Raw genomic sequence first — 26,629 nt, 5'->3', positions numbered from 1 at the left:
CAACAAAGGAATGGCTCAAGAAGAAGCACATTAAGGTACTGGAGTGGCCTAGCCAGTCTCCAGACCTTAATCCCATAGAAAATATGTGGAGGGAGCTGAAGGTTCGAGTTACCAAACGTCATCTTCAAAACCTTAATGACTTGGAGAGGATCTTCAAAGAGGAGGAGTGGGACAAAATCCCTCCTGAGATGTGTGCAAACCTGATGGCCAACTACAAGAAACGTCTGACCTCTGTGATAGCCAACAAGGGTTTTGCCTTTAAGTACTAAGTCATGTTTTGCGAAGGGGTCAAATATTTATTTCACTCATTAAAATGCAAATCAGTTTATAACTTTTTTTAAATGCGTTTTTATGGATATTTTTGTTGTTATTTTGTCCCTCACTGTTAAAATAAACCTATCATTAAAATAATAGACAGATCCTTTCTTTGTCAGTGGGCAAACGTACAAAATCAGCAGAGGAACAAATACTTTTTTCCTCACTGTATATGCAAAGCGCTGTGTAAATTGATGGCGCTATAAAAGTACTGGAAATAAACAGGTCACCAACCCTATAGCCTGCAAATTGGACAATAAAAAAAGCAGAGCACACAGATAGGTCACACACCCTGCTTTCTCTTCCTGTCTGTAAGTCTCCTGTCAGCTTGTATGCAGCACACCTGATTTATTTTAAATGCAGCCCCTCCCGCAATTAGTCTGAAAGGTGTTGTGCAATGTATGACAGCAGGACAATATCAAGACAGATTCAGCTACTTATGTTAGTGATATAAAAAAATATTTTTTTTAAGGTATACGCAACAGCATTTTTTTCTGCCTGGTCGTTCAGATAGTTTTATGCTAATGAAATCCAGACATCTAGATTTTCATGGTACTGGTAGATATGCAGTCAGTGGCTAATGTTATGCCACTTATTGTTTCCCATGTTTATTTTCTATGGGATACCTCCCATATTACAGACATTTTGATGAGATGAACTGTATATCTGTGTTCTGGTCTATTTATTGAACAACTTAAAAAAATACCTATTTCAAAAAGTTTAGTATCTTGGTAACTCTAATGCCCCGTACACACAGTCGGACATTGATCAGACATTCCGACAACAAAATCCTAGGATTTTTTCCGACGGATGTTGGCTCAAACTTGTCTTGCATACACACGGTCACACAAAGTTGTCGGAAAATCAGATCGTTCTGAACGCGGTTACGTAAAACACGTACGTCGGGACTATAAACGGGGCAGTAGCCAATAGCTTTTGTCTCTTAATTTATTCTGAGCATGTGTGGCACTTTGTGCGTCGGATTTGTGTACACACGATCGGAATTTCCGACAACGGATTTTGTTGTCGGAAACTTTTATAGCAAGCTCTCAAACTTTGTGTGTCGGAAATTCCTATGGAAAATGTGTGATAGAGCCTACACACGGTCGGAATTTCCAACAACAAGGTCCTATCACACATTTTCCGTCGGAAAGTCCGACCGTGTGTACAGGGCATAACACTAACAACCAACCTTTTTTCAAAGTCTATTAAGTCATGCTTTAAAATGTAACTTAAAGAGGGACGGCAGTCTGCTCACATAATTTGTAATAAAAACATCTTTGCCATTCTGAAGCTTCCCTCCAACCACTTTGCATATTATTTTATATATACTGTGATTCTGTACTTGCCATTATGCTGCAGAAATCTCCCTCCACTGAGTCTGGCTGCAACCATTTTAACTGTGGGCAGCTGAAGCTGCTGCCTGTTCGCTTCCTGAATTTACACAGACACACAGAGGCACACCTCCAGCTCTGCAGCCCTGCAGCTCTCATTGGCCCTCTTATGACTCACGTCCCCTAACTTCCCGGCAAACTCACACGAGAGTGAGAGAGAGAGCTGTGTATGATGTCATAAGCCTAGGCTAATGACCAGACAAAAAACAGGAAGTGGGTCGTATAAGATATTTACTGGCAGAAAAAAAATGGCTGAAGGTTCACTTTAAGTTAGATTTACTAAAATTTCTAGATAGTAGGTGTTTTTGGTATAAGAAACTCTGTAGGTCTCTTCCACCATAAAAGCTTTGTTTCATCCTGTTATCAATGTATTCCTAGCTGGAAACTGACTGCCATGCATGCTGGTATTAGTTACAAGTAAGCAAGAATAAGTAACAACCATACATCATCTATGGCTGACTACAGACTGGGAACAAATGTCAGCAGTGGCAACAGAGCAACAAGGGAGGGAGCTAAAGTGGCATCGCTGGATGCGAGCACATGGGGAGATGGGCCTGCCGTAGGGTAAATACTTGCATTGGCAAGAGCTCTGGCAGGCCCAATTAAAGTATTAGTAAACCTTTACACATAACTCCCAACTGTCCCTGATTTCGAGGGACTGTCCCTGATTTTGAGCAATGTCCCTCTGTCCCTTATTGCTCCTCATTTGTCCCTCATTTTGGTCTGATCTATATAGATGTATATAAAATGCACGACCTTTCATCTAATTTCTAAATTGCTGCATTTGTAATTTCCAAAAGCCAATATGAAGGGATAGTAGTGGTAAAAAAGCACTTGTGGGTTTAACCAATCTTGTTTTTTTGTACAATTCTCCTTTAAGGGGGCGTGGCAAGGGGCGTGCCCTATGCCTGCATACTTTTGCTGATAGGTGTCCCTCATTCCCATCTCAAAAAGTTGGTAGGTATGCTTTTTTCTTTTTTTTTTCACAAGAAATGGGAGGTATGCTTTACCCAACAAGCTAATAGCGATCATGACATCTGTGTTAAAGCCTATCTCTGCGCAAAATAAAAAAAATTGTTGTTACCCATTATGTGATTCCAAATATACAATGAGAGAATAAAGCCCACTTATGTTTGAGAAGCAGTGTGTCTTTTTTTTTTTTTCTTTTTGGCCCTTACAATAAGTTTACAATATTTTGTGTATTTCTGCAGCATGATTTGAAGTGGCGAATTAGCTGTACCAAAATAGTTTTATACTATTTTAGTTTCCTGCATATGCTGTTTGAATACTGAAACTGTAATACAAATGTTATTCTCCTATGTCATTACTCAGAAGAAGAAGAAATTGTGAGCTCCTGTATTTTTAAGCACACAAACAGACCTTTGCTCTGTAATAAGTTGTGTTTTCCTTGTGAAATAACCTGTTCCTGATAAGGTTCCTTAAGTGACTTGGAAACAGGAACTCAGCTTTAATAAAAATAGGTTGATGTAAAATATGGGTGAAGCTTTACTGACCACTTAGCCTGGATTCAGTAACACCTTCCAATTTGATTATTTTACAATTGTATGTAAAATGAATAAATGCTCTGTAATAAAATGCTGATTATATATAATTTTACTGCCTTAAAACACCACTGGAAAGTAATACAGTATAAAGGAAGAGATAGTCTGCTTCTTATGCAATTTTTGCACCCTAAGCAGTAGCCTGTGTAGCATTTCCTGAATTCCAGACCTGTTTTTCTTGGGTTTGCTTAAAATGACCAGTATATTTTTTACTGTTTTACATAGGCAGTCCTCTGCCCTACAGTAGGGGTTGAGTGGCCAAGCAAATATGCCTTGTAAAGTATTAAGTAATAGGTTGCAAATATATATAATAAGCACCTACTGCCAAATGTGGCTTGGTCTCAGCCATCAAACAGGTGACCTCTTTCTAATTTTAGTTATATATTTACCAACAATGGATAATAAATGTTCTATTATGCCTTTGGTATATCCTTTAGATTGTTGGAAAGACACAAGTAGTGCATAATAAAACATTTCATACAAAGATCTGGGAAAACTGCCAACTGCAGGAAGACCATTCCTAATTTGTTTGGCTTTCCACCACAACTCTTTAGCTTAAGGTGTATCTAAACCAAAACCTTGTTTTTTGTTTGTTTTGGATAATGCGGTGAGGGAACCTCTAGTACAGGGATCCTCAAACTACGGCCCTCCGGCTGTTGCGGAACTACACATCCCATGAGGCATTGTAAAACTCTGACATTCACAGACATGACTAGGCATGATGGGAATTGTAGTTCCTGAACAACTGGAGGGCCATAGTTTGAAGACCCCTGGTCTAGTGGGTTTTATTGCTGTCTGTGGCCCAGCTAGGGAGATTTACTGTCTCGTTTTGTCCTGACAATCCATTATCACTGGGACTAAAAGTGAGGGGAAATCTAGAATTTTTAGTGTCATCAGAACAGAAACAGAGGGAAAATATTCCAGTTGGGACAGTTGTTCTAGTGAAAATTTGTGATTTCCGTTCACTGTGGAGAGATTCCTTCCTAGTGCTCCCACTGAGGCGGTTAGGTTTGTACTGCAGAAAAAAGCCAAGGTTTTCCATCCTCAAACTCAGCAACCTGTCTAGGACCTTCTTAATATTTGTGGAGGCAGAGCTTTAATAAATTAAGATGTACTTTCCCAGAGCCACCTAGACATTGCTATACGCAAATGAAGCTTTACATTGGTTAGGCAAGTAACACTGATGTTACAGTTCATAGGTGGGCATCTTATTATGATAAAACTATGTTACAACAGCACAAGGACCTACATCATGGGTGTCCAACCTGCGGCCCTCCAGCTGTTGCAGAACTACAAGTCCCATCATGCCTCTGCCTTTGGGAGTCATGCTTGCAACTGTCTGCCTTGCAATGAATCATGGGACTTTCCTTTCAATGCCTCAGCTGGAGGGCCACAGGTCGGACACCCATGACCTACATGGTGATAACAGTAAATTTGCTTAATGAAGTACTTTTACTTATGGCACTTGTGCAAGTTTGATCATTACAGACAGTGAAGATTATTTATTGCTATCCATGACAGTGTTCAATATGATTGCCTCTTATAGCATTTGTTTATTGCTTGCATGGAACAATATGTGAGGAACTTGATATTTCAGGATTGATTATGTCTAATACTGATGATTCGAGGGTTCCAGTAAAAACCAATAAGAGTTTGTGATTACTACTAAAGTGATGGACACCCCATGAAGCGGATGTAATGTTATGTGGATGTAGACACCTCTTTGTATTAATCTGTAGGCTGGCTACCATATTTATGAATCAACATTTACACTAAGATGGCTATATCGACTGCAGCCTATTAGCACTTTTAGGCTAAAGTGCTTATCCATATTCTCAAAGTTGTGGCTGTGTTTGGGACCCCAATATACAGTAAATGTCTTTCAATTCATAGGTTTAGTCCATTCCTATCCAAGGGTGTACCCTAATATAGGATTATCATAGTACATAGCACAGTAAAACCTTAGAAAAGAAAGTATTCACATGTCCAAGTCCATCACATATCCCAAAAATAAGAGGATTATTTCTCATTTCAGGACAGTGGGCAGAGCCATGCAAATAATTTCTCTTCATACCATCAGCCAGATGCACATTCAGTACCACCGATATATAAGACAAATATAGCCTAATATTACAGAGCCACTTTTTTCAAACTACATGTAGTTGTTTCTGGGTTTTTGGCCACCATCAGTGCAGTATATGAAAACCATGGCTTCTATGGAGTAAGATTTGGGACCCGCCAAGACAGTATAACCATACAGATCATGGTGAGGGGTTAACTGCTTGCCGACCGTATACTGTAGATATACGGCGGCAAGGCGGCTCTCCTGCGCAGGATCACGTACCTAGTACGTGATCTGATTGGCAGGTACGGTGGACTCGATGTCCGCCGGCACCCACCAATGCTTCAGTACACAGGCAGAACGCCGTTCTGTCACTACAGAAGACATGAATCCTGTGTCTCTGCTAAGCATGGGCACCGATCCATGTCTTCTCCTAATACAAACACCTCCTCCACAGTAGTAAAGCACATGTCAGGCACACATTTAACCCTTTGATTGCCCCTGATGTTAACCCCTTCCCTGCCAGTGTCATTAGTACAGTGACAGTGCATATTTTTTAGCACTGATCACTGTATTAGTGTCACTGGTCCCCAAAAAGTGTCAAAAGTGTCAGTTATTTTTCCGACTGCCCACTGTAATATCGCAATCCCGCTATAAGTCACTGATCGCCGCCATTACTAGTAAAAAAATAAAATAAAGAAATAAAAATATCCCATAGTTTGTAGATGCTATAACTTTTGCGCAAACCAATCAATATACGCTTATTGGGATTTTTTTTTACCAAAAATACGTAGCAGAATACATATTGGCCTAAATTGATGAAGAAATTTGATTTTTTACATTTTTTTTAATTGAATATGTTCTATAGCAGAAAGTAAAAAATGTTTGTTTTTTTTTCAAAATCGGCAGTCTTATTTTGTTGATAGCGCATAAAAAAAAAAAAAAAAAAACGCAGAGGTGATCAAATACCACCAAAAGAGAACTCTATTTTTGGGAAAAAAAAACATAAATTTTATTTAGGTACAGCGTTGCACGACTGTGCAATTGTCAGCTAAAATAATGCAGTGCCGTATCGCAAAAAATGGCCTGGTCATGAAGGGGGGTAAACCATCCGAAGCTGAAGTTGTTACAGAAATCAAAAAGACACCAAATCAGTGCATAGCACAGTAAAGCCTGCTTAGAAGAGAAGGAATTCACTTTTCTAAGTAGACTTTATTGTGCTATGCACTGATTCGGTTGGAGGGCTATTTTATTCCTTTAATCTCACTATACCCTGTATAAATATACTGTCTCTGTACTTAGTACAGAGATGTTTGGAGTTCTGGGGTTGTCTGATTGTTTTGAGAGATTTTATTATGTCTAAAAAAATTGGATTTTACTGAGCACCTTTTCCTAATCTTCACCTTTTGCTAATCTTTCTTTTTTTCACACTATGGTGTGGATTAGTATGTTCCGTTTTAGTCACATACAATGGGGCAAAGAAGTATTTAGTCAGCCACCAATTGTGCAAGTTCTCCGACTTAAAAAGATAAGAGAGGCCTGTAATTGTCATCATAGGTATACCTCAACTATGAGAGACAAAATGTGGAAACAAATCCAGACAATCCCATTGTCTGATTTTTGAAAGAATGTATTTGCAAATTATGGTGGAAAATAAGTATTTGGTCACCTACAAACAAGCAAGATTTCTGGCTCTCACAGACCTGTATCTTCTTCTTTAAGAGGCTCCTCTGTCCTCCACTCATTACCTGTATTAATGGCACCTGTTTGAACTTGTTATCGGTATAAAAGACACCTGTCCACAACCTCAAACAGTCACACTCCAAACTCCACTATGGTGAAGACCAAAGAGCTGTTGAAGGACACCAGAAACAAAATCGTAGACCTGCACCAGGCTGGGAAGCCTGAATCTGCAATAGGCAAGCAGCTTGGTGTGAAGAAATCAACTCTGGGTGCAATAATTAGAAAATGGAAGACATACAAGACCACTGATAATCTCAGTCGATCTGGGGCTCCAGGCAAGATCGCACCCCGTGAGGTAAAAATGATCACAAGAACGGTGAGCAAAAATCCCAGAACCACACGGGGGACCTAGTGAATGACCTGCAGAGAGCTGGGACCAACATAACAAAGGCTACCATCAGTAACACACTACGCCGACAGTGACTCAGATCCTGCAGTGCCAGACATGTCCCCCTGCTTAAGCCAGTACATGTCCGTGCCCATCTGATGTTTGCTAGAGAGCATTTGGATGATCCAGAAGAGGACTAGGTGAATGTCATATGGTCAGATGAAACCAAAGTAGAACTGTTTGGTAGAAACACAACTCATCGTGTTTGGAGGAGAGAGAATGCTGATTTGCAACCAAGGAACACCATACCTACTGTGAAGCATGGGGGTGGCAACATCATGGCTTGGGGCTGTTTCCCTGCAAAGGGAACAGAACGACTGATCCGTGTACATGAAAAAATGAATGGGGCCATGTATCGTGAGATTTAGAGTGCAAACCTCCTCCCATCAGCAAGGGCATTGAAGATGAAACGTGGCTGGGTCTTTCAGCATGACAATGATCCCAAACACACTGCCCGGGCAAGGAAGGAGTGGCTTTGTAAGAAGCATTTCAACATCCTGGAGTGGCCTAGCCAGTCTCCAGATCTCAACCCCATAGAAAACCTTTGGAGGGAGTTTAAAGTCTGTGTTGCCCAGCGACAGCCCCAAAACATCACTGATCTAGAGGAGATCTGCATGGAGGAATGGGCCAACATACCAGCAACAGTGTGTGACAACCTTGTGAAGACTTACAGAAAACGTTTGACCTCTGTCATTGCCAACAAAGGATATATAACAAAGTATTGAGATGAACTTTTGATATTGACCAAATACTTATTTTCCACCATAATTTGCAAATAAATTCTTTCAAAAATCAGACAATGTGATTGTCTGGATTTGTTTCCACATTTTGTCTCTCATAGTTGAGGTATACCTATGATGACAATTACAGGCCTCTCTCATCTTTTTAAGTGGGACAACTTGCACAATTGGTGGCTGACTAAATACTTTTTTGCCCCACTGTATGTGTTGTTACCTTGTAGATAGTAAAATTTAGCCCAATTGGTTCCACTGTGTGTTCCAAATTTTATGACTGTGGTAGAAAAGGATCTGAAATTCTATTAAGAATTGTTTTCTAATGTTGATAATTACATGAAGGTTTCTATATATTGCACCAAAGGACTATTGCTTGCTAATATGTTTTAAGACCTAGATTAGAAGGACAAACTTGCAAACATGCCACCAGGCACAGTGTATATACTTTCCAAGTGCGATATAGTGGCCATATACAGTATAGGCAGATTTGCCATCGATAATGGCCAGCAATGAGAAATCTCTGGATTGCATATACTAAAATGTTTACCATTTGGAAAACCACAGATTTAGTTTTCCCTAGGCAATTCCCCCTCAACTCATTATTGCTGCATGTGTCCCTGTTGCAGATTTTCCTTCACCTTCTGCCTGGTGAAACCATTGACAGTGAGGAGGAATCTCTCTAATGGAAACACAGATAGAAGTAAAATGGCTCTAAAAATTCCTCAAAAATTTGCTGTAATTACATTTTAAACTTGGTGTAGAATTATATCTCCTGACACAGTCTCAGCTGTGTTACTATCAATGTCAGATCAATAGTATTACTTATGCTACCATGGACCTAAAGGCTGGATGAGCAAAGGAAAGCCTAAGCTCTGCTACCATATCTATAGCTGGTGCTCCTGGGCTTCAATAAAGTTCCTTTTTTTTTTTTCGTAGTGTGATGCTATGATAAATAGCCAGTACGGTTTCAAAACATATCTCATAAGGGTCAAGGATTTCTATAGTTATATCCCAGATTTATTGTTGTCATATGCAGTTTCTTGTTAGAAGCATATTCTCCACCCCTAAAAAAATTATACATATTTTTATTAAGCATGATTATTTATTAGGACTAACTGACAAATTGTATTTACTTTCTGCAGATACTCAAATTCTGGGAGAAGATCAGGGTCTTCAAACACCAAGCTCCTTATCACCAGAGTTCAAGGAAAAAGTAGTGACAAGTCCACCTCCAAGGATTAGATTTAACCCCACAGTTTCCAATATTGTTCTCTCAGAACACAAAGATGTCAAGATCAATTGCACCATTGTTGTTCCAAATCTGAACAGTGGGGAACAAATAACGTGGTGGAAAGATGGGAATTCAATTCAACAATCTGATCGAATCTCTGTGCAGTCTTTTGAAATTCAAGATACAGCGGTGACTTCTATGGTATCTTCATACAGGTGAATGTTATGCACTGTATTTATGAGTTGAAAATGAACATGTAATGAGTGAAGTGTTGATGTAACTTTTAAAATATGGTATAGGCAGAGAGACTAGATGAGCCCAAGTTTGGCGGATACAGAGAATTTATTGTAGCGCTTGATTGGGGCAAGCAGGATTGAGACTTCTGGCAAGGCTCTTTTAACAACCACCTAAAGCCCTAAAGTGACACTGTCACCTTGACTACTGTCTGTGAAAGCCTCCTCGACCCTCTGATACTCACCTTCACAAAACTCCCGCGCTGCTCCTTCATCTGTCACGGCCAGTACCAAAATACCCTGTGTCAGAACCTAGAAGAAGCATCATGCGACAGTGCTTGGGCCTTGGGTTTGGCCATTAGACACAAGCAATATCACTTGGACCAGCCAGAAGCACCGGGTAAAGGTTGAGGTAGAAGTGGTAGGGTTGGGGGGAGGGGGGGAGCTTTTCACAGAATGGGAAAAGTGATGATGTCTCATTAAAGGAAACCTTACATTAAAGAAATAAAGAGACTGCAGTTTCTGACCTCTTCCTCCAAAAATGCTAGTTGTCTGGTTCTCATGCTGATTCTTATGCCGCGTACACACGAGCAGAATGTCCGACAGAAAAACTCTGACGGAAGCTTTTCATCGTATATTCCGATCGTGTGTATGCCTCATCGGACTTTTTTTTTTCGAAAATTCTGACGGACCTAGAAAAGGAACATGTTCTAAATATTTCCGACGGAACCAATTCCTATTGGGAAAACCGCTCGTCTGCATGCTGTTCCGACGGACCAAAAACGGCGCATGCTCTGAAGCAAGTACGAGACGGAAGCTATTGGCTACTGGCTATTGCACTTCCTTTTTCTAGTCCCGTCGTACGTGTTGTACGTCACTGCGTTCTGGACGATCGGACTTTGATGTGACCGTGTGTAGGCAAGACTGCTTGAGCGGAATTCCGTCGGAGAAACCTTCAGAGTTTATTCTGACGGCAAAACCGTCATGTGTACAGGGCATTTAACTTTGATGCTTTCTGAGACACTGACTTAGCGGTGTTGAAACAAGATATTTTGTATTGTTTATGATGTTGATTTGCTGCATGCTTGTTCCAGGTCAGTGAATGAGAAGTACTAAAACCAGACAAAGCAAGACAGCTAGGAGGGAGGCCAGTAATGGCAGCCTATGTATTTCCTTTAGGACAGGTGTACTTTAAGGTCCAGTATTAGCTGATCTAATGCCTTTGAGGTAGGACTTAGACTGAAACTGTATTAAAAATAAAGCCCCAAACTGATCTCCTTGTCCTGTAGAACCCTCTGGTACATTTGTTTACTGTGTTTACTATTTTAAGATTCCCTTCTGCACCCCCTGCACATTCCCTATAGAAGTAACAACCATAGCTTGGCTTAAAACATTTTCACTGACTTTCCAAGCCATCTGGTCACCATGTGACAGCACTCAGGCTTGGCAATTGGCAGTTAATTACCATCCACTGCATTCTGAGAGGGTTGGGGTAACCATTACATGTGCCTCACACCCAGAAGAGGGAGAGGTTACCTCCTACACTACAGTGGGAGGAGCAGCACAGTTCTTTAGTTTTGGTTCTTTTTTATAGGTTTCATTTAACCACTTCAGCCCTGGAAGAATTTACCCCCTTCCTGACCAGAGCACTTTTTGCGATTCGGCACTGCGTTGTTTTAACTGACAATTGCGCGGTCGTGCGACGTTGCACCCAAACAAAATTGACCTTTTTTCCCCACAAATAGAGCTTTCTTTTGGTGGTATATCGCCTCTGCGGTTTTTATTTTTTGCACTATAAACAAAAAAAGAGCGACAATTTTTTTTTTTTTTAAAAAAGCTAATTTTTTCTCAGTTTAGGCCGATATGTATTTTTCTTCATATTTTTGGTTAAAAAAATCACAATAAGCATATATTGATTGGTTTGTGCAAAAGTTATAGCGTCTACAAAATAGGAAATAGATTTATAGCATTTTTATTATTATTTTTTTTTTACTAGTAATGGCGGCGATCTGCGATTTTTATCATGACTGCGATATTATGGCAGACACATCGGACAATTTTAACATATTTTTGGGACCATTGGCATTTATACAGCGATCAATGCTAAAAAAATGCATTGATTACTGTAAAAATGTCACTGGCAGTGAAGGGGTTAACACTAGGGGGCGACCAAGGGGTTAACTGTGTTCCCTGGGAGGTGATTCTACCTGAAGGGTGAGGGGACTGACTAGAGGAAGTGACGTATTGTGGTTCCTAGCTAATAGGAACACACAATCTGTCACTCCTGTCAGAACAGAACAGGGAAGAGTGTATTTACACACACTCGTCCCTGTTCTGTCTCTCCTGCTCACGATCGCTCGTGGCGGTCATGGCGACCGTCGGCCACAAGCATCGGCACCCCCGCTGTGCACCGCGTGCGCCTGCTATCCCGACCCCGTGAGCCGACGTATAACTACGACGGCTCGCGCAGGGGAGCCAACCTGACGCTGTATAAATGCGGTTATTGGTCGGGAAGCGGTTAAGGTACCAGGACATATGTCTGCTGTAATGGCAGTTCTTTGCTGTACATTCCCATACCTGTACACCTACATTTGCAAAAGGGCCCATATATACTAAACTGTGCAACAGGTATGTAGACAAAAACACATATTTAATAGAAAAGGGAAGGGTTAAAACTTCTGATAACATTCACTTATTTCATGTATGCTTTTCTGTTTTTTGTGACAACTACCTCCGCTTTTTGTAAGGGCATCAAAGGACAGGAAGTGAGGGCAAATCTCCCCAATAGAATGAGGACTGGTTCACACAGGATGCAGTCCAGTGTATTTTGATTCTGCATCATAAACGCATGGACAGTGCTTAAAGAGGAACTGCAGTCTGCTCACATAATTTGTAATAAAAAGCATCTTTGCCATTCTGAAAACAACTTTGCATATTATTTTACATATACTGTGATTCTATACTTGCCAAATATGCTGCAGAAATCTCCCTCCACTGAGTCTGGCTGCAACCATTTTAACTGTGGGCAGCAGAAGCTGCTGCCTGTTCACTTCCTGGATTTACACAGACACACAGAGGCACACCTCCAGCTCTGCAGAGCTGTGCATGATGTCATAAGCCTAGGCTTTTTACCAGACAAGAAATAGGGCTGTAAAAGGCAGCGGCCCCCAACCTTTTTTGACACTAGGGACCGGCTGCGTGGAAGAAAATTATGCTAAGGCCGGGAGGGGGGGGGGGGAGGGATGCGTTTTTTTGTGGCCGATTTGTTGGGGAAATGGCTGGTGTTGGCACTTAAATCATCACAACACCATAGTTGATATGGTGTCAGGATGATTGAAGCGCATATTACATAATGGAAAGCGCATATTTCCATTATTACATTGTAATGAAAAATAAATAGTTCAACTCACCATAATGCAGAATCAGTGGGAATCCTGAGTGTGTCACTTTCCACCATCACCTACCACCAGATGCAGCTTGTCACTTGCCAGATGGGGATTGTCACTTGCCAGATGTGGACTGTCACTTGCCGGATGGGGACTGTCACTTGCCAGATGTGGACTGTGACTTTCCAGATGTGGACTGTCACTTGCCAGATGTGGACTGTCACTTGCCAGATGTGGATTGTCACTTGCCAGATGGGGACTGTCACTTGCCAGATGGGGACTGTCACTTGCCAGATACGGATTGTCACTTGCCAGATACGGATTGTCACTTGCCAGATGGGGACTGTCACTTGCCAGATGGGGACTGTCACTTGCCAGATGGGGACTGTCACTTGCCAGATACGGATTGTCACTTGCCAGATGTGGATTGTCAATTGCCAGATGTGGACTGTCACTTGCTAGATGTGGATTGTCACTTGCCAGATGCGGATTGTTATTTGCCAGATGTGGACTGTCACTTGCCACCAGATGCAGATTGTCACTTGCCAGATGGGGATTGTCACTTGTCAGATGGGGACTGTCACTTGCCAGATGTGGACTGTGACTTGACAGATGTGGACTGTGACTTGCCAGATGTGGATTGTCACTTGCCAGATGTGGACTGTGACTTGACAGATGTGGACTGTGACTTGACAGATGTGGACTGTCACTTGCCAGATGTGGATTGTCACTTGCCAGATGTGGACTGTGACTTGACAGATGTGGACTGTGACTTGACAGATGTGGACTGTCACTTGCCAGATGTGGATTGTCACTTGCCAGATGTGGACTGTGACTTTCCAGATGTGGACTGTGACTTTCCAGATGTGGACTGTGACTTTCCAGATGTGGACTGTCTCTTGCCAGATGTGGACTGTCACTTGCCAGATATGGACTGTCACTTGCCAGATGTGGATTGTCACTTGCCAGATGTGGATTGTCACTTGCCAAGTGAGGGTGGAACATGAAGGGGATGTTGGTCGGCAGTGAGAGATTTAATCTCTCGCCCGCCGCACCTCAGTGTAGTGTTCATACCGGCTGTGAGGATTGAACAGTGGTGGGGCGGGGCAGATGGTGAGAGATGACATCATCTCTCTGCTCTCACACAACACCTCAGACAGTGTTGTGTTTGCGGCCGGCTGTGTGGGCGGAACAGCTGTGATGCAGGGCGGGCCGCAAGACGTGATGTCATCTCTCTGCTCGCCTGCTCCTGCCGAACCGCTGAAAGTGCAGCCTTCACGGCCCAGCTACAAACAGGCTACGACCCAGCAGTGGGCCGCGGTCCGGGGGTTTGAGACCCCTGGTATAAGGTATTTACTGGCAGAAAAAAAATGTTTTACTATCCAAAGTTAAAACAACAAGTACAGAAGATTTAATAGATGGAAAGTTGAAAAAATGACTGAAGGTCCGCTTTAACATGGATTCCAATGGCCCTAATTTACACCAGTGCAGTGTGTTCCAGTGCAGTCAACAAAAAAAGAACATGATGCATTTTATCTCTACGGAAAGCATCTGGAATGCGGTAAAATGCATCAAAAATGTCATCAACTGAGATGAAGAAAAAAAAAAGAGGGGGGAAAAAACATACTGGAACAAATCAAAAACACTTCAAAAACACATTGAAAAAACCATAAAAAATGTGCAAACAGAAATGTATCTGGAACATAGAAATTGTGATAGGAACTGGCTCTTACAGACAGAAATAAAAATCTGACAGAGATTATAACTCTTATGCTCTGTACACATGATCGGACAGTGATCGGACATTCCGACAACAAAATCCATGGATTTTTTCCGATGGATGTTGGCTCAAACTTGTCTTGCATACACACGGTCGCACAAAGTTGACGGAAAATCCGATCGTTCTGAACGCGGTGACGTAAAACACGTACGTTGGGACTATAAACAGGGCAGTAGCCAATAGCTTTCGTCTTTTAATTTATTCTGAGCATGCGTGGCACTTTGTGCATCGGATTTGTGTACACACGATCGGAATTTAACCGATCAAATTTTGTTGTTGGAAAATTTTATATCCTGCTCTCAAACTTTGTGTGTCGGAAATTCCGACGGAAAAAGTCCGATGGAGCCCACACACGATCGGAATTTCCGACAACACAATCCGATCGCACTTTTTCTGTCGGAAAATTCGATCGTGTGTACAGGGCATTAAGGTGTTTGCTGCTGATAGATGTAGTTGGTGGTAGAGGTTACATGTATAATTCACAAACAATTGTATTCTTGTTTTATGTTACAACATGATCGGGAGCTATACATTTTATATGTTAGAATACCTAAATGAATATAAATCTTTGAGAACTGCACTGAACTGATTGCCTATAAGAATGAACTTCATTTAAAGCAAATGTAAATACATAAGGATTCTTAATTAGCTAATAATAGATTTTATATATTCTTACTTGAAGCATTACAGGTGTGCTGCGTTCTGATAACGGCACATATAACTGCAAATTAAGAATTGACGATGAAGAAATATTTTCAGACCCTATCTACATTCAAGTGGAAGGTAAGGCCATATGTCTCGGAATCTCCATGTTTTCATGTATGACAGTCTTGTATTAATTCAGTAGAAACATGATGGGGACCAGCGAGTAAGATCATATTCAGGTCATACCTGCAACATGAGAGGCACTGATAAAATATTAATGAATAGTACTAGACCTAAAAGAGATATTAAATTTAGAGATAGGATGAATGATCTGTTGGCTACATACAGTAGTGAGACCTTCCTAACTGATTTTGTAAACTGTCTACATCTAGCCTTGTAATCTCAATGCACATGCTCATGTTCTCACTTCTGATGTTGCATTCTCCATAAAAAAAAAAGCATGATTGCTGCAACTAAAAAAGAAATGCAGAGCTCTCACCATTTAAAGTGTAGGACTACCCCCATAGGGGTCACTGATGTCTGGGTTCCCCACTGCTGTGCAGCCAGTCAGACAGCATTTCCTTCATTTACTCAAATGCAGAAAGCGGTCCTTGGCTTGTTTTTGTTGTATTATTAGGGGATGATAACTTGGATGGGGTAAGGAAATGATGGGATGCCAAACTTGAAAATGTCCCAACACAGAATCAGGGACAACTCCCTTCTTATGTACAAACCCTTCTCCCTGCACAAACTTGGTTCCCTTATGTACAGCACCTGCTGTTCACTCCTGTTAATTCAGCAACAGCCCATTACAGGCTAGGAACTTGCCGCCCCTTTTTGGTAAAGTAACACATGTGGAGTGAACAGCATTTCTCGTCACCTTCTGCTTCCCTGTAGACACTGAGCCCACTTCTACTGCTGAAGAAATGCTAGCCCACCTGGCTGCTTTCTTCTCCCAGTCCTCCTGACTGACACACATATGAAGATTCCCCAGGGCAAGGTTAGATGAAGACTTGGCACACTGCTGTCATCAAGAGAGCACCACTACAGCTGGCAGTCTCTCCCCTTGTCTGTCCATGCACCATGCTGATCTACTCACTGTCTCTCCTTCTTTGCCTCCTATGGTGGGATCCTTCCAGGCCAGCCTCCCGAGCTCCAGCCTGAGGTAACCTCCCCCCCAAGTGGGGGTCCCTCTTCTCAGCACTGCATTTCCATCTTCCACCTGACTCCCCTGCTGGCATGGCTCATGTCTATTTAAGGACTCTTTTAGTTCCCTGCCAGGCCCCCAACCTGGGGATTGGCTAAAGGTCCATAAATATTCAAGGCAACCACTCCTAGCTTCCGCCCACTATTTTCCAAAACTTTCTCCAGCATTCTAGAAACAGGGGGAGGCACCAGAGAGCTTCCAGGATGAGTCATTCAGCGCTGGCCTCTAATAACCCTGACCCAGTTTCAGTGACTCAGGTTTATCCCTGGGCCAGATTATAATTTGCCTACTCTATAATTCTAGTAGCACATGCTAGAGGGTGCTACAAAAGATTTTAGAGACCTGTATTTAATAGTGCAATCAAAGGAGAGGTCTTTGGTTGTACACAAACTATATGTAAACTGAAAGCTCTGTTTTTACTAAAACGCTGGAAAAAAATTGTAATTCAAGTTCTATAACTGGTTTATGCAGTTGAGTACTGGGAAACGTTTGTATTTTGTACATAATTACATAGTTTACTACACATGCATTTACAAAAAATATCTGTTGTGGCTGGACTGACATTTTAGCAGTAGATGCCTGACATTTTTTTTTATTGTCTTTCATTTAGGACTTCCACATTTTATTCGACAGCCAGAGAGGTTAAATGTCTCTAGAAATACTCCATTCAATCTCACCTGTGAGGCTGTTGGGCCCCCTGAACCTGTCGAGATTTATTGGTTCCATAACAGCAAAAAAATCAATGATATTCCCGAAGTGTCACCAGCGGTCCTTAGTGTGTTGGGTAAGTCATCATTGCACTGGTACATTTATGTTATGGTAAAACTGTAAGGGCAACCAATTTAAACTGGGATTATTAAAAAACCCTGTACTTATCCAACCCCTTGTAAACTAAATGTGCACCTTGTCCACAAGGTAGTCCACATTTAGTGGTATCCTTTAGTCTGCCCCATCAGCTGTTTCAAAAGCACTTCTCCTTTCCTCAAAACATGAAACCTAAGCAGACCAAACAGCGCTGTTACTGATATAAATATGTAGTCAATCTCAATGGCTAAAATCTAATTTCAATGTTTAACTACCCCTCCTGGCCTCTGACATACACTGTATTACCAAAAATATTGGGACTCCTGCCTTTACACGCCCATGGACTTTAATGGCATCCCAGTCTTATTCCATTGGGTTCGATATTGAGTTGGCCCACCATTTGCAGCTATAACAGCTTAAATTCTCCTGGGAAGGCTGTCCACAAGGTTTAGGAGTGTGTCTATGGTAATGTTTGAGGACACAGGTGTAGGCAGGTGCAGTCTGTATTCTCCACTGCAGGTGGCGCTCAATTGAAGCAGCAATGCAGGTGGGTAGAGGAAGTTGAGAGGAACTTGGTTCCTCTATGATTTCCTCAGTCACAGGGAGGCAGCTATCTGATTGGCCGCTGGTGCCCCATATGAATCTGGCGGCTCATCTTGGGTCAGGCAGAGTCTGTTTAAGACCCTGGCTCCCAGACTTGGCAGGCTTTTTGCCAGGAAAGGGAAACCAGTCTGTCAGGGACAGTACTAGAGACAGGGAAAAGTTCCAGAGGAGTAGAGACAGTGCAGGGGCTAATTCTCCCTTTCAGGAAGCCTTCCCTTTTGGATGTGGACCGGCCAGACCGCATCCCAGTTAGTAAGGATAACTTGCCACATGCTGGGCCCTCTCTTCAGGCTGCCTTGCGTATTTTTGACAGTTTTGGTGCACTCTCGGGAGTTAAAATAAATTGGACCAAATCAGTCCTATTTTTTATAGATGATGGAGCTAACTCTGGACCCCTCTCCTCCCCGTTACAAAGGGTTAGGGAATTTAAATATCTTGGTGTTGTGATCACTAGAAATCCCTCTGATTTTATTATAAAAAATCTGACCCCTGTCCTAAACACCCTACGTTCGAAATGTGCTGCCTGGGAGAGTCTTCCTCTGAATCTTCTGGGTCGCATTAGTCTCCTTAAAATGATAATATTGCCCAAATTTAACTATTTGTTTAGGAATTGTCCGGTTTGGGTCCCCGTCTCGTTCTTTAAGGACATTGACCGTATAGTGGGATCCTTTATTTGGTCGGGGGGGAACCCTAGGTTGGCACGCACTACGTTGTGTTTACCTGCAGATTTGGGCGGACTTGCTCTCCCAAATTTCCAGATATATTTTTGGGCAGCCATGTTGGTGACGGTGCACTGGTGGTTCCAGGGTTCTAGATCCAATGTGGCAACCTGTCTCGAGGCGAATATCCTGGGTTCACTGACGGACCTTCGGAACTTTCCTTATAGAGGACCCAGGGCATATTGTGGGGTCCCTGGGCCTACTAGGGCAACTTGGAGGGTATGGGAGGCGGCTAGGCGCAGATATTTGAGACCTGGCCAATTATCTCCGGCTCATCCCTTATGGGGAAACCCACGACTTAAACACTTCCGTATGATACCGAACCCACAGGTGTGGGCCAGATATGGTGTAACCACGTTGGAACACGTAATGTCTGGGGGACAACTGCTCTCCTTGCATGAGCTTACGGCTAAATTTGGGTTGCCCCGTTGGATGGGGTTTCGGTACATACAGCTGAGACATGCGGCCAGGGCTCAATTCCCGCAAACCCCCCTGTTACAGATGGATCCCATTGAAGATCTCCTATCTCCTGGAGACTTGACTAAACCCCTATCCTCTCTTTATAATGCGTTACTGGGAAGGGATTCCCCCAAGATAAATGAACTATGGGAAAGATGGCGGGCTGATATTCCGTCATTGGATAGAGAGGGATGGGAGGACTGTTTAGAGTATGGCCCGAAATTGGTGATAGCATCCAAGGACAAACTGATTCAAGTTAAATTTATACACAGGATCTACTATACCCCGCAGAGACTCCATCGCATATTCCCTGAGAGAGACCCCATGTGTCCTAAATGCAAAATTCATATAGGCACATTTATACATATGTTCTGGGAGTGCCCAGTCGTTGCACTATTCTGGACTAAGATAATAGGTGAAATTAACTCCAGACTGCAGACCTCTATTCCGCTCTTACCGGCTATGGCGTTGCTGGGGATACATGACGATGAGCAGAGGCCATATCATCTTAAATTACTAATTTCCTTCCTTCTTTTCTATGCCAAAAAAGAAATACTCATGAAATGGATAGATTCTTCCCCTCCATCCTTTTCAGCCTGGGAGGCACAGATTGAGGCAGTAATCCCAATGTATAAAATGACATATATAAACCGTGGCTGTCCGTGGAAGTTTGAAAAAGTTTGGGCTTCGTGGATGGCCTCGTAGAGAAACACTTAGTTCATTACGATCATCTGCCCCAAGAGGGGAGGGTTTTGGAGAGTGGCGGGTGGACGGTACTTGTTGACATGGTACAATTATCCCTACGTATTACTTGTGGGCTTTGCATATTGTCTTCCTTATCCTAAAATATGTAATCTACATATGTTGTGTATTGTACTCTGTTGAATGGTATTCTGTAACTCTAATTTATCTTGTACAACAATAAAGCACCACTGTTTTTGTTAAAAAAAAAAAAAGGATAACTTGCCACAAATTTGTGGCAGTGATGAATTGTAAGTCTTGTTAACTTGCTGCATATGTACACTGGCAAGTTGTACACTTGCAGAGCACTTGAAACACGAGTCATAGTTGGCACTTTTCTAATTTGAAGCAAATGGCAAGTCTCTAGCAAGAGCAAAGTTGCAGTGGTGAGTCTACAGCAAGAGCTCTGCTAGTCACAGTGACCCCTGTGATGGGATGACTATTGCACAAGATAACTAAACCAGAACTTGCAGCAGACTTGCAGAATGTTTGCAAAGAAATTTGATCTGGAGTCCTGCAATGTGGACTTGCTGCAATTGTGCAACAAAGTTTTAAAGTATGGCAAGACTAGCAATACTGTAGCTTAGCAAGTCATTTTCAAAGTTGCAGCTCAATTGCTTGCTATCTGGGATTCTGCTCCTCCGTAGCAGATACTGTTGGAATCTTCCAGATTGTATCTTGTGGGTCCACCTCTGTCTCAGTTGTAAATGGCTCCTGTCGGGTGTGCTCCCCGCTGGGCCTGTTGCATTTGCCGAACTGTTCTTTAATACACTGTTAGGGCCGGTTCACACTGCTGCGATGCGGGAACCCTGCAAATCTTCTGCGGGTTCCTGCATCGCAGGTTTCCCAGCAGCAGTTCACACTGCCCTATACGAACTGCTGGGAGTGTCAGTTAAAAGTTAATGCCACCCCTAAATCAGTTCGCATATCGCAGTGCGATCTGCAAACTCGGACAGGAATCGGTTCTGCTGCGGACAAAAAAAAGGGTCCTATGCGAGTTTGATGCAAATTCAGCCATACGATTTGTATGGCTGAAATTGCATAGCACAGAGATCGCATGTGATTTGCACTGCAGTGCGGTGCGAATCACATCTGAACTCTGACATCGCAGCAGTGTGAACCGGCCCTTACTGCTAAAATCAGACTATGTGTGTTTACTGCCCACTGCACAATTCTACACCTAACCTACATGGGGCTGGGAATAACTGAATCTCATAGGTCAGACTGAAGCAAAGCAGAGTTTTTGTTCACTGATTGTGCATTTTTAAGTTATTCTTCAACTGAATTGTTTGTATATGGGTGTGGTTTCTGTAATCATCGGTAAAGCAAAGGAATGAGTAAACTTTGCCGGTCATTCTTCTAAGGAGGAACCCTTAGCACCCATATTGTTAAGCCAGTTCCCGGACCTAAAGAGGGCCTTGTATGTATCACAGCTTTTCAGGGGCAGTGCACAAGGCACCACACTAGTTCCACTAGTTTCAAAGTTTAAACACTTTTCTGGCTCCACTTCTCAGGCCTATGGCCTGGACAGAAGTCTTCAGTACTTATTAGTATGGAGGCCTTATGCTAATGTAGTTACAGGCAAAGCTCTTGGGTGTTCACTGTCCATATCTGAGGTAAGGGGAAACAGAGGTGGCTAGACATCACAGCTGGTGCATCAGAGGAACCTTTCAGTCATCACCACCACTGTACCGAACTGACTGTCCTCATCTGACAGCTCTGGTGAGCAAGTGGCCTGCTCTTCCATACCTAGATGTCCAGGGTATGTATATTCCAATTGGCCAAATGCAGCGGTGCAAGAGTGAAGGAACTTTTAAGAGTATGAGCTGCTTTTGGGGCCACCATAAATTGGAACTGTTCTTTTTGGCATGTATTGGCAAAGCACAAGTTTTCTTATATGCAAATGTAATGCCCCCAAAAGTCATATTATTTCTATTTATTTATCCATAATAAACATTTTACATTTGAGACTTGCAGCTGTAGGGTTTGGTTTGTCTTTGGTGTGGTAAGCAACTTGTTTTAAAGCTTATGACAACTTATTCATAAAATATTTTGAATTCTTCACAGATGTATTATACAGTATTTAGGGCCAGAACAGAGAAGAAGCTGAACCACATCCCTCTGTTTCACATTCATGAAATCACTTTTGCCTGGCTAATAACTTTGAATGCTATAGTATAGACCTCATAGCAGAACCTCATAAACCTGCCTAGCTCACTGCTGTGCAGTTAATGAGTTTTTTGACTTAGTGAGTGATGGCTTTAATTAAAATCACTTCTGCCTAAGACAATTTCTAAATAAATGAACGGCTCTTGAAGTCTGTCGTGATTAATTGGGTCGAAGGTGATGTAGAGGCGCAAGTTGTGTAATGTAATTTCGGAAGGTATAAAATGAATAGATTTGCACTTCTACAGCTACTACCTAACTTTATACATTATAGCAGGGCTCACCATGGTGTTTCAGAAAGGCTGAATATATTATTGCAGATAAGGATCAATAATGAGAAATGTAAAGTTATGCACTTGGATATTAAAGTTACACATGCAAAATACGCATTGCTAGAGGTTACTCTGGAAAAAACAGTGATGGGAAAAATTTGGGGGTCCTAATAGAACACAGACTTTGCACTAACATATAATGCCAAGCTGCGGCTAACAAAGCTTGCAGAATACTCTTATGCATTAAAAAGGGCATACATTTCAGAGATAAATCAATAATTCTGCCCCTATACAAAACACAATTAGATGTCTTCTTGAACAGTTTTGGCCACCACTCCATGGGAAGGTTATCCCTGATCTAGAAAGAGCTCAGTGAAGGGCAACAAAATTTATAATAGGAACGGAGGCCCCCTCCTACGAGTAATCACTACTAAAATTACAATTACTTGTGCTAGAAAAGAGGTGCTTAAGAAGCATATGATTACATTGTACACATATATACAGTATCTCACAACGGTGAGTACACCCCTCACATTTTTGTAAATATTTATATCTTTTCATGTGACAACACTGAAGAAATGACACTTTGATACAATGTAAAGTATTGAGTGTACAGCTTGTATAACAGTGTAAATTTGCTGTCCCCTCAAAATAACTTAACACAAAGCCATTAATGTTTAAACCGCTAGCAACAAAAGTGAGTACACCCCTAAGTGAAAATGTCCAAATTTGGCCCATAGTGTCAATATTTTGTGTGGCCACCATTATTTTCCAGCACTGCCTTAACTATCTTGGGTATGGAGTTCACCAGAGCTTCACAGGTTGGCACTGGAGTCCTCTTCCACACCTCCATGATGGCATGATTGATCACAGAGCTGGTGGATGTTAGAGACTTTGCTCTCCTCCATCTTCCATTTGAGGATGCCCCACAGATGCTCAATAGGGTTTAGGTCTGGAGACATGCTTGGCCAGTCCATCACCTTTACCCTCAGCTTCTTTAGCAGGGCAGTGGTCATCTTGGAGATGTGTTTGGGGTCGTTATCATGTTGGATCACTGCCCTGCGGACCAGTCTCTGAAGGGAGGGGATCATGCTCTGCTTCAGTATGTCACATTACATGTTGGCATTCATGGTTCCCTCAATGAACTGTAGCTGCCCAGTGCCAGCAGCACTCATGCAGCCCAGGCTATGACACTCCCACCACCATGCTTGACTGTAGATAAGACACACTTGTCTTTGTACTCGTTGTACTCCACACACGCTTGACACCATCTGAACCAAATAAGTTTATCTTGGTCTCATCAGATCACAGTACATGGTTCCAGTAAACCATGCCTTAGTCTGCTTGTCTTCAGCAAACTGTTTGTGGGTTTTTCTTGTGCATCATCTTTAGAAGAGGCTTCCTTCTAGGACGACAGCCATGTAGACCAATTTGATTCACTGTGCGGCGTATGGTCTGAGCACTGACAGGCTGACCCCCCCACCCCTTTAATCTCTGCAGCAATGCTGGCAGCACTCATATGTCTATTTCCCAAAGACAACCTCTGGATATGACGCTGAGCATGTGCACTCAACTGCTTTAGTCGACCATGGCGAGGCCTGTTCTGAGTGGAACCTGTTCTGTTAAACTACTGTATGGTCTTGGCCACCGTACTGCAGCTCAGTTTCAGGGTCTTGGCTATCTTATAGGTTAGGCCATCTTTATGTAGAGCAACAATTCTTTTTTTTAGATCCTCAGAGTTCTTTGCAATGAGGTGTCATGTTGAACTTCCAGTGACCAGTATGAGAGAGTGAGAGCAATAACACAAAATTTAACACACCTGCTTCCCATTTACACCTGAGACCTTGTAACACTAATGAGTCACATGACACCAGGGAGGGAAAATGGCTAATTGCGCCCAATTTGGACATTTTCACTTTTCTGAACTCACTTTTGTTGCCAGAGGTTTAGACAAAAATGGCTGTGTGTTGAGTTATTTTGAGGGGACAGCAAATTTACACTGTTTTACAAGCTGTACACTCATTACTTTACATTGTAGAAAAGTGTAATTTCTTCAGTGTTGTCACATGAAAAATATAATAAAATATTTACAAAAATGTGAGGGGTGTATTCACATTTGTGAGATACTGTAAAAGGTAACTATAGTAACTGTTTACTGTAAGGTCCCTGAAGCTGACACATGGTCATAATTTGAGATCGGATGAAAAAGGTTTACGGTCCATTCACGTCAGTTGTGGTGGGACTGTATTGGGTGGTTCACACCACTGCATTGCGGTGCTGTGCGGGCAGTTTGCCCTGAAAAAAGTATTGCGTGCAGTAATTTGTTCCAGTACAGCATGGATCACATCTGGCTGGCTGATAGAACTCTGTGAAATGTCACTATGTAAATATGCCAAGCTCCCAATGGTCTCTATACTATATACCAGCCTTTCTCAATCTTTTAAACACAGAGGAACCCTAGAAATAACTTTCTGGTCTCAGGGAACCCCTGCTAAAATTACTATAACTACAACATATGATACATTAGTGTGATGGTCAGTGGGAAGAATTCTCCTGACACTTGTAGTCTTTGGAAATAATTACTCCCTTACAGATAGTTCAAAAGATCAATGGTGTCAGTGGGAACTTATCTGAGAGGCAGAAATTGTTCATTGCTCAAGGAACCCCCAGCAACCTCAAGAGGAACCCTAAGGTTCCATGGAACCCTGGTTGAGAAACCCTGCTATATACTCTAATTCACATTATACCCCCATTAAAAGTATATCACTGTAAAACAAGAACATGTATTTCTCTAAAGCATTTTTAACAAAAATGTCATAATTGATTTAATAGTACATTGTTGAAAAAAAATCACACTGTAGAAGAAGATTACTAATACTACTCTAATCTTTCAGAGTTATGGCCGCTGCTGATATCCAAATCTTTTAGGTGTATTATGTGTCGCATCCCCTGTTACACATTGTTATTCAACCCTATGGTTGCTACATCACTACATGACACTACAGGACAGCTAGTGGGTGAAACTGCTAATGTAAACAAGCATCTCCCCATTCTGCCTAGTGACAGTGTCACTTATCATAGCTCCCTGTGATCTGGAGCTATGATCAGTGATGTGTCACACACAGCCCCTCCCCCCCACAGTTAGAACACATCCCTAGGACACACTTAACCCCTCCCTAGCCCCCTAGTGGTTAACTCCTTCACTGCCAGTGTCATTTTTACAGCAATCAATGCAATTTTATAGCACTGATCGCTGTAAAAATGACAATGGTCCCAAAAATGTGTCAAAATTGTCCGATGTGTCCACCATAATGTCACAGTCATGATAAAAATCGCAGATCACCGACATTACTAGTAAAAAAAAAATTAATAAAAATGCCATAAAAGCTATCCCCTATTTTGTAGACGCTGTAACTTTTGCGCAAACCAATCAATAAATGCTTATTGCGATTTTTTTTTACCAAAAATATGTAGAAGAATACGTATCAGCCTAAACTGAGGAAAAAAAAATGTTTTTTTATATATTTTTTGGGGATATTTATCATAGCAAAAAGTTAAAAATAATGCGTTTTTTTCAAAATTGTCGCTCTATTTTTGTTTATAACGCAAAAAATAAAAACCGCAGAGGTGATCAAATACCACCAAAAGAAAGCTCTATTTGTGGGAAAAAAAGGACGTCAATTTTGTTTTGGAGCCACGACGCACGTCCACGCAATTGTCAGTTAAAGCGACGCAGTGCCGAATCGCAAAAAGTGCTCTGGTCTATGGCCAGCAAAATGGTCCTGGGCTTAAGTGGTTAAGGGCAACTTCACACTGCCCAACTGCCCTTAAGAGCCCTTGCACACTGGGGCGGTTTGCAGGCGCTATTGCGCTAATAATAGTGCCTGCAAACCGCCCCGAAAGTGCCGCTGCTTTCATTCCAGTGTGCAAGCCCCGAGGGCTTGCACACTGGAGCGATGCGCTGGCAGGACGGTAAAAAAAGTCCTGCCAGCAGCATCTTCGGAGCGGTGAAGGAGCGGTGTGTATACCGCTCCTTTACCGCTCCTGCCCATTGAAATCAATGGGACGGCGCGGCTATACCGCCGGCAAAGCGCCTCTGCAGAGGCGCTTTGCGGTGGTATTTAACCCTTTCTCGGCCGCTAGCGGGGGGTAAAACCGCCCCGCTAGCGGCCGCATACCGACGGT

The 26,629-nt window shown here is 42.3% G+C and overlaps 1 protein-coding gene across 2 annotated transcripts in view; it reads left to right on the top strand.

Annotated features, from left to right (window-relative positions):
• Positions 1–26,629, top strand: part of MERTK (MER proto-oncogene, tyrosine kinase) — a 166,634-nt gene that overhangs the window by 29,926 nt on the left and 110,079 nt on the right. For both annotated transcript variants that reach the window (XM_073628043.1, XM_073628042.1), the window contains exons 2-4: positions 9,341–9,644; positions 15,511–15,611; positions 17,291–17,464. In XM_073628043.1, coding sequence (XP_073484144.1) covers positions 9,341–9,644; positions 15,511–15,611; positions 17,291–17,464 — 579 coding nt within the window. The remainder of the gene's footprint in view (positions 1–9,340; positions 9,645–15,510; positions 15,612–17,290; positions 17,465–26,629) is intronic.

The sequence above is a fragment of the Aquarana catesbeiana genome, linkage group LG04 (genome assembly GCF_042186555.1).
Source record: "Aquarana catesbeiana isolate 2022-GZ linkage group LG04, ASM4218655v1, whole genome shotgun sequence".
Classification (NCBI taxonomy): Eukaryota; Metazoa; Chordata; class Amphibia; order Anura; family Ranidae; genus Aquarana; species Aquarana catesbeiana.
The sequence above is the reverse complement of the archived record's forward strand: the minus strand, read 5'-3'. Positions and strand labels throughout refer to the sequence as shown.